The 9,052-nt window shown below is 38.5% G+C and overlaps 1 protein-coding gene across 1 annotated transcript in view; it reads left to right on the top strand.

Annotated features, from left to right (window-relative positions):
- Positions 1-6,661, top strand: part of LOC109929710 (membrane protein FAM174A) — a 29,655-nt gene extending 22,994 nt beyond the window's left edge. The window contains exon 3 of the mRNA XM_020529275.2: positions 5,964-6,661. Within this exon, the coding sequence (XP_020384864.2) occupies positions 5,964-5,967 (4 nt within the window). The 3' untranslated portion in view covers positions 5,968-6,661. The remainder of the gene's footprint in view (positions 1-5,963) is intronic.
- The last annotated feature ends 2,391 nt before the right edge of the window (positions 6,662-9,052 follow it).

The raw sequence follows: 9,052 nt of genomic DNA, 5'->3' as shown, positions 1-9,052 counted from the left end.
ACCTTCCACATCAGACAGATGTTCACCTGCACATCAGCTAATGTGGTCCAAAAACAAAGTTGCTGGAGAAGCTCAGCGGGTCTGGCAGCATCTGTGAAGGAAAAAACACTTAATGTTTCGGGTCTGGTGACCCTTCCTCAGAACATTCCTCACCGGACCCGAAACGTTAACTCTGTTTTCTCCTTCACAGATGCTGCCAGACCTGCTGAGCTTCTCCAGCAACTTTGTTTTTGTTCCTGACTTACAGCATCCACAATTCTTTCAGTTTTTAACTCATGTGGTCTATTACATCCACTGCTTCCGATGTGGCGGCCTCTGCATCGGTGAGACCAAGCGGAGGCTCGGAACAGCTTTGTAGAGCACCTGTGCTCTGTTCGCGACAAATGACAACACCTTCCAGTCGCAAACCACTTCAAATCCCCCTCCCACTCCCTGGGTGACATGTCCATCCTGGGCCGCCTCCAGTGTCACAACGACACCACCCGGAAACTGGAGGAGCAGCACCTCATGATCTGCCTTGGAATGCTACAACCCAATGGTCTCAATGTGGACTTTACTAATTTTAAAATCTCCCCAACCCCGGCCTCATCCCATGACCAACTTTCCCTCTCACCCCCACCTCCTTGACCTGTCTGTCTTCTCTCCCACCTCACTGACCAATCCCCACCTATCCCTATCTGCATTCACCTATCACCATCCCACCTACCTTCCCCAGCCCCACCCCTCCTGTCTCTCTTTATTTCAGAGCTCTGTTTCCCCCTCCCCCATTTCTGAAGAAGGGTCCCGACCCGAAACGTCAGCTTTCCTCTGCTGCCTGGACTGCTGTGTTCCTCCAGCTCCTCACTGTGTTATCTCTGAGTCTAGTATCAGCAGTTCTTACTTTCTTTGATTAATGTTAGTGTAGTTTCTCCCTTTCCATAAGTTTTAAATTAGCTTGCTACATCCAAACTTCCCTTATCAGAAATGTCTGATGTCTACATTCCTTCACTCTTTCCCTTTAAGATTTCAATGAGGCACTTCCTTATGGTGTTGCCACGTGCACAAAGGCCACAATTCTGACTATGGAAACTGCTGCATTCAACTAACTATTCTCTTCAGCCATCTTATGTTAGCTAAAACAACAGTCGGCCATTTTATGTTACCTTCAGCTTGCGCAGCTCCAACATATACAATGAATATTTTGGGAAAAATAAAGTTCCCTGCTACTTACCTAAATGGTACCTAACTTGTACTATTTTATTTAATTAAAAGTATTTCAAATTAAAACATTAGTTGTTGCTATAAAGATGACAGATTCCACAAAAAAAACTTGCAAATTGAGTACTTTGTCTGCCCAGTGGTGGTTATAATATTCTAACTATAATGAATTAGCATATAGATATGTAGTTTACATTTTCTACAACTTCTTTCAAAAGAATGAGAGCTCACTTCTAGGATCAATCAACAGTGGCACATGATGAGACTTAATAACATTCATGTTTATTACATTAATTGAATTTTCCCTAGTCAGTGGAAGTGTTAGTTGAAAAATTCAATGCTTTTCTTACATTTTTATTTAGAAACCAAACATCAGTTGAAACAGATCAACATTTTTGAAGTGCAATACTACTTTAGCTGAAGTATACTGTTTAAAAAAAAATGCATAAAATCTTAGTATAAACCATTAACCTTTGTGCTCCCACAAGCGTGTCCCTTTATTTCATATCACCCAATCAACATGTCCTTTCCCTATCTTCATTATGAACTGAACATTAAAACATCAATGCTATTTACATCAACTGCTCCTTGTGGTTTTCTGAAAAAAAATTCTGGTCAATGCAGGGGAGGAGAAAATGTAAGGAAAATGGAAAACATACATGATGTACCCAGTTTCTGAAGTTGTTAAATGCAATTTTGAGACATCATGGGTATCAGGTGCCCAAGTGGAACAACAGGTGTTGTTCCTTGAGCTTATGTTGTGCTTCCTTGGAGCATGGAGCATTCAGGCCCAGGACAGAAAAGTTAGCATAAGAGCAAGGTGGTTTATTGGAACTGAGAGGTTAGAGTCATGTCCAGTCATTCCTATGGACCTAGCTTAGATGTTCCGTAAAGCAGTTACCTAGTTTGTTTTTAGTTTCAACAGTGTAAAGGAGACTGCATTGTAGGCAGTGAATGCAGTCGACTAGGATGAAAGTAGTGCAAGCAAAACACTGCTTCATCTGGAAGGTGTGTTTGTGTCCTAGGACAGTGAGGAGGGAGCAAGCAAATCAGAAGGTGCCATGAGGAGTGAGAAAGCATTAGAATGTTGGAGGACTGGACGAGGGTATCATGGAGGAAATGCAGAAGCCTGATAATGGGAGGGAAAGCGGTGTTTGGTAGTGGCATCCTGCTGAAGGTGCAGGAAATGTTGGAGGATGATCATTTGAGTGCAGAGACTATTGCAGTGAAAAGTAAGAGAATGGAGAATCCTATCATTCTGGAATGGGGTGAAGGGGTGCCAACAGAAGTGCAGGAAATGGGTCGGGCAAGGTTGAAGCTCTGTCAGCCACTAGGGGAGAATCCTTGGTCGAGAAAACAATTGATAAAGGAGGTAGCCCGATGGGAGGTGGTGTCATTAGAACAGAATAAGGTGGAGAAACTCGGAATGGACTGGAATCCTTGCAGGAAGCAGGATGAGGGTTGAAGTAACTCCATCCCTTCCGCCCTCCTCCTCCCATCACCACCTTGTTTAATTTGTGCCTTGTTTATGTTGCATTTAGAAGAGAGGAACAATTCTCTCCCTTTCACATCTTAATTTACACCCATTTTCATTTTTTCCCATTATTAACAGCCCCTTTGTCTTTTGCACTGGGGCTCTACCTCTGTCAGAAGTATACAGAAACTTATTTTTCAACCATGTTTTAGTTCTGAAGAAGAGTCGCCCCAAATTCAAAAAGTTAAGAGATAGTAGGAACTGCAGATGCTGGAGAATCTGAGATAACAAGGTGTAGAGCTGGATGAACACAGCAGGCCAAGCAGCGTCAGAGGAACAGGAAAGCTGACGTTTCGGGCCTAGATCCTTCTTCATTTTTTCTGAAGAAGGGTCTAGGCCCGAAACGTCAGCTTTCCTGTTCCTCTGACGCTGCTTGGCCTTCAAAAAGTTAACTGTTTCTCTCTCCATAGATGCTGCCAGACCTGCTGAGTCTGTCCAGCATTCTCTATTTCCTTCCTTCAAATCTACTTAGTCTTGGCAGGCTTTTGTCAGCTGAACCAGATAAACAAGCACCTATGCAAAACAGCCCCAGCAGGTTTCACAAGAAAGCAAGCAGTTATCACGAGTCATATGATTTCAAGGAAGCCTTCAAAATATAAGCCCTCCAAAGCAAGATGAAGTAAAACAATTTTCATAACAATCACTGATACTGAGGCCTATTTAATCACCTACTCTTGAAACTTTCTTGTGTTCTTCTAGGTCACTGGGTTATAGGTCCACTGTATTTCAAACACCAATAATTGCACTCATAATTCTAGCCTCTTCAGCATCCCAAATTTTAATTGCTGCATTGTTGGTGGCTGTGTCGACAGCTGCCTACATTCTAAGTTCTATAATCGTCTACCAAAACCTCTCCACCTCTGCATCCATTTCCTGTTCCAAGATGCCCCTCCCTAATGCTTTCTGAAATCTACCTCTTTGGCGAAGGTTTAGACCATCTATGCCAACGTAGGCTTATACCAAGTTATTTAACACTGTTTATAATGCTTTTGTAAAAGATAAGAGTTATTTTATTGCATTTTAAGGCATTGTATCAATGCAAGTTGTTGTTCTAGTATGCCTCTGAATTAGCACTGATTTGAAGCCAGGACCAAGCTAGGCACTGTTTTCTTTGTGGAGATGTTCTTAAGTGCACATCCACTGTGTAAATAATATCACTAAACAGCATAGCAAGGAAAGAATGACCAAAATCAAATGCACCTCAGCTGCTAAGAAGAAATGATTTTTTAAGCATATGTTTTGAAAAATATAAAATGTCAATTTGATGAATATTTCAGTCAGATCTCTAGATCCAATTGGAGATATCAGGATCAATGTAAATAAAGTAGTAGGGAGAAACCCCAATGGCTGAACAGGTTGGAAGGCTGAGAGACAACGGATCCACAGACTGGACTCCTCAGAATAGTAATTCTGCCTATTGGCCCGACAGTGACCACTGCTCCCATCGAATTGGCCAGCAACTGTCTGAGGTAGGACTTCCCATGAAGATAAGCGAGGAATTCCCCCCCAAAACAATTAATGTTGCTGCCAGCATCAGATTTCTGCATGACAGCTATTGGCATTGTGGGCAGGCCTCTCTGACTTTTTAGTCGTGAGGCAGGGATCATGGTGACCATAAAATCCAAATAATTGTTTCTATATCAGCAAGCTTAGAATACTCAAACAAAGAAAAAGACCCCATTTAATCGATATTTTTCTGAGCGTTTTCACATCTAATCATGCTCTCCTGTTTGCTGTATATGTCCTTTAATATTATTCCGTTTCATGTATTTAATCAAATTATTTCATCAAATTAATTCTAAAAAGATTTGATTCAGCAATAATTTGAGACTTGTGTTAGGATCTGCTATTTTTAAATTTGTACATCTTGCCTATGAATGGATGTAGTCCATTGTGGTTTCTTAAAACCCTTCCTTTATTTATCTTGAAAACATCCTGCAATCCCAATGAACAGAAATCTTAAGTGAGCATCACGTTGTAATTGTAATCCCTTATCCCTGATATAAGTATAAATAAATTTATACTATTTTTCTGCATTGCCTATATATTCTTACTATAATAAGGTGCCCAAACTTGTATAGTGTTCCATTTGTGGCCCAAACAAGGTTCTATAAAAGTATGACATTATTCCCTTGTGTTTTATGTTCTATGTTATATGACTTTGGATGTAATACTAAGGCTTCCATTTCTTGTGACTTTGTTTACATGGGTTAGTACTTCCTAAATGATCTGTGGCTCTGTGACACCAAGATCCCTTTGTATGTCTGCTGTATCTTTTTTCCCAATTTTCAAAATGTTAAGTAAATATTAAGTGTTACTAAGCATCAGCATCTACTGCCTGCCTATGTCCATGTTGGCGAATAGAAATATTTGATGATCTGGTGTTACCTATCATATTTGTGTTTATGGATATGTATTAATTTTCATCATAATAACTATTTCTGTGACTTATAATACCATGTACAAAATAATTTGCTGCATAACAGATTTTGAGATCAAGTGCTGCCTTAGTTTTGAAATGTCTATTTAACACCCTGTCTATCACTCAAATTTAATAAATCATCCAATTGCTGAGCTTCAGTTTTAAGAAGAATAACTCTCTATAATTTGACTCAGTCCTTTTGTTCCAGATCTATGACCACTGTCTTTACAAGGCCAGAGTAAACATACAGTCTCTTGTCTGAACTTATCACTGCCTAACTGGAATCCTTTACAGTTAACTGTACTTTGCGAACAAGAATTCACTAACAGCTGAAATTAAAAATATAACAAAAGTCTTACTGGAAAATATGTCCAGCATTATGTTCTATGGTAGATTCAGTTTTCCAAATGGCTTTATTATTTTGATAATATGTCAGTTACTGTGATATGTTAGAGTATATCAGAGGAAAAAGGTACATAATTTTAGGAAGATAAGTTATGTAAAACATAGACTTCTTTTAAACTTGTATTGATAATAACAGATGTAATACTGAAATCTTTCAGCTGACAAGTTCTTTGTCATTTTGTGGCTATCTTGAATTTATTTTTTGAATTTCTGCATCTGTTGGGGTAAAGGTTAACCAGAGAATAGAGCTCTTTGCCACTTTTAGTACCTACTGTAAGATTTAAATATTACTTCACTGGCAAACACACTCTACCTGTTCAAAGGCATTTCATTATTGAGATAATGAAACACTTCACATTTTCACTTCAAAGGCTGTAAACAAAAATTGTTTTGTTTTAATCACAGGTGAATGCAGTCAGTCTTGAGGGTGCTCTGCAAGAAAACCAAAGCTATAAAACAATATCAAGAAGCTACAAGCATCTTGCTATACCAGAATGAGTTCTAAGTCTATGTATTGTGCTCAATTGTGTTGAGTTACTGTAAAGTAATTTTGTAGCTGTACTGTCTTGAAAAATGCACTATTTTAATAAGATAAAGCTTTTGTTTCTGATAATAGATGTAAATGAAAATTAAGAATGTATTTTTGTAATTTCTTGCTAAAACTGATAATTATATCATCTTTTCTTAAGGCTAAAAAACCAGATGAATTCTTCACATTTCTTTTATACATGTGAACACTAGTCTGAGTTTAGATGGAAATAATCTTGGAGTTAGAATTTCTGCTTGAAAAAGAAAATCAGATCTGTATTTTCTGAGTTAGACTCCAGCCCCTTTTAAAATTAGAATCAGACTCATAGAATGATCATACTCTAGTCGTGGGAATTGTGGGGGAAAAAAATTGGTGACTAGAAGTAATAACACTTCCTCAGGGCGATGTAAATTATTACTGTGGCTTGTAGCCCTAATAGAAGGTATTGGTATTTTACAGAAATTTGTTTAAAATGATTTTTCTATAGTGTTAATATTGTAGACACTGTGTGTATTATATTAAGATTAACTATTAGCATATGTTTTGTACAAAATAAACACAAGTTTACAAACTATCTGAAGAGAATTCCTGTAATTTGTTTTATACATTTCTTTCCATTTTTTTCAAAGCAGAATAGGAATTTGAGAAATTTGAAAGAATGATTGCTTAATGTTGATCAATGCTTTGCAATTAAATTTCTATAATAATTTACACCCTTTTTGACAAATGATGATCTTTACAATCTAAGTTAAAGGATTTTTGAGCAGGAGCACCATTTCAGAACATGTTTCAAAGTTGTATCTTGAGTTCTTTGCCCGAAGGCAAGCCTGACCCACTGCGTAACAATCTCCACCACAGGCAGAGAAAGGACATAGGTCCCTTAGCTGGAACAGGGATCAAACAACGCCCGCCCCCTCGCCCCACTGCAAGCACCGATTTGACCCACATTGGCCATCCAGCCAAGGAGTGAAATGCTTTGGCAATAACAACATGTTGCTCAGAGTTATGGATAGTGTTGGCAGAAGCTCTAAGTTATTCCCATCACCTGGCTGACCTGAAATGCTTTCCATTCTTGCTGCCTGCCATTGGTTGGAAGGACTTTGGAAGTTGATGCTCAACCTTTTTGGCCACATTATGACTGACTGTACCTTCCTTGACCATCAAATCCCCAGAGTGAGACTTGAACCATGACTTGCAAACTCAGAGGCAGGAATGCTACCCACTGCTCCACAAGCCTCCTAATATCAGCTGCTATTGTTTTTTTAATAGAATGCTGACAAATATGACTTGAAAATTAAAGCCACACCTGTTACTTGTATGCTCTACATTCCATGGGTGTCTGAGTCCAGGTTACTAATGAGAACGTATTTGAGTCTTTGATTTTATTTTTCATAAAGTCTTTCTTCACTTACTCTTAGAAGAACAGTTTTCTAGCTTCAAGACCAGTTCCAATGCTACCACTTGTAAGGTCACACATGAAATCTGCTTCATCTAAGTGCCAAGAGCTCGGAAACTGTGATTATTTAAAATAAGAGCAACTATAACCACTTAGTATAAGTCCAGAGAAATTCAATGATTTCAGTGGTTTGGTACATTTTTCCCAAATATCCTCATTCACCTGGTGTTGTGAGATCTTCACACCAATAGTTAAGATATAGCTGTAGAGCTTGTAATAATTTGCTACTATCAGTTACCTGTTCAAATGGTAGATCTGTTAAAGTGCTTCCTAGTCTAGATTACTCCTCTGCTTCACCTCCACCATCAGCCTGTATATTAAGAATCCAGTTCAAAGCCACTATTTTTCTGGATCGTTGGGTAGTGACAGCAACACATTGTGTGGCATTTAAATTATACCTCTATATGCCACTTAAACCTCCCAGAGCTCTCAAAGCTGTTGTTCCAGTTAAGCACAACTCTTGAACTTAGGCTAGTATTGTTTAATGAAGTCATGACCACTTTTATAATGGAATAGATCCACCAGATCTGGAGCAAACAGGTTTCCACTTCTATCTCTTTGTCATTAACTGACAGTTCTTTACTTAAAGAAGAAATTCACTTTTTTTAAATGGCACTTTTGTTCACCCAACTAACTAATTACCTGCATAATCTGTGTTTTATAGCTGTAACAGTGAGCTCATCCCTAATGTAATTTTACCTATCCGTGCAGCTAATGTGTCAAATTTATTTTCTCTGATTCCATATCCAAGACAAGAAGGTTATTGCCACTACTTGTCTTTGGACTTAGTTAGCTGCCGTGATGTTTGCCAATTGCTGTTCTGTTGTCAGAGCCTCGTCAAACAGGTGTTTACTTGTCTTTTCAACAGTTAGCCCTCTGGACTTTTTCATTACGTGAAAGGGTACAAATGGAAGCTTTTACAGGATCTGATGTTCATTAGAAGGATATATTAAAATACTATGCCATTGACTTGACAGAGCATTTCTTATGCCCCTAAGAATGCTTGTATTGTATAATTACCTGAGAATTCAGAAACAAAATCAATTTTGTTTCAAAAGCAGAGCCAGTCATGATTTTTTTTTAAAAAAAGTTCTGATTGATGCTAGTCATTCTTTCTGATACAATGCTTCACCCACCAAAATTCTAATGCCCAGACTGGGGACATGATGCCACATTTGAAGTTAATACACTTGTAAAGAATCACCATAACTTCTTTGCTTTTGCACTCCATTCCTCCATCAATAAAGCCCAGGATCCTGCATGCCTTATTAACCACTTTGTCAAGCAGCAGTGACAATTTCAAAGGTTTGTGTATGGATAGATTCAAGTCCTTCTGTCATTCACCGCCTTTCAAATTCAGCATTAGACTTTATTGTAAGAGTGGCTGTTGAGTAGTCTTGATTGACTTTTTTTTTGTTTTTTTCCAGGCCACATAGTCTTTTTAGATGAATAAGAATAAGTTCTGATCCCATTGCTGTATCAGAGCGACTTGGGATGACTCCTTCCCAG

The sequence above is a fragment of the Rhincodon typus genome, chromosome 3, assembly GCF_021869965.1.
Source record: "Rhincodon typus isolate 14 chromosome 3, sRhiTyp1.1, whole genome shotgun sequence".
NCBI classification, from domain to species: domain Eukaryota; kingdom Metazoa; phylum Chordata; class Chondrichthyes; order Orectolobiformes; family Rhincodontidae; genus Rhincodon; species Rhincodon typus.
The sequence above is the reverse complement of the archived record's forward strand: the minus strand, read 5'-3'. Positions and strand labels throughout refer to the sequence as shown.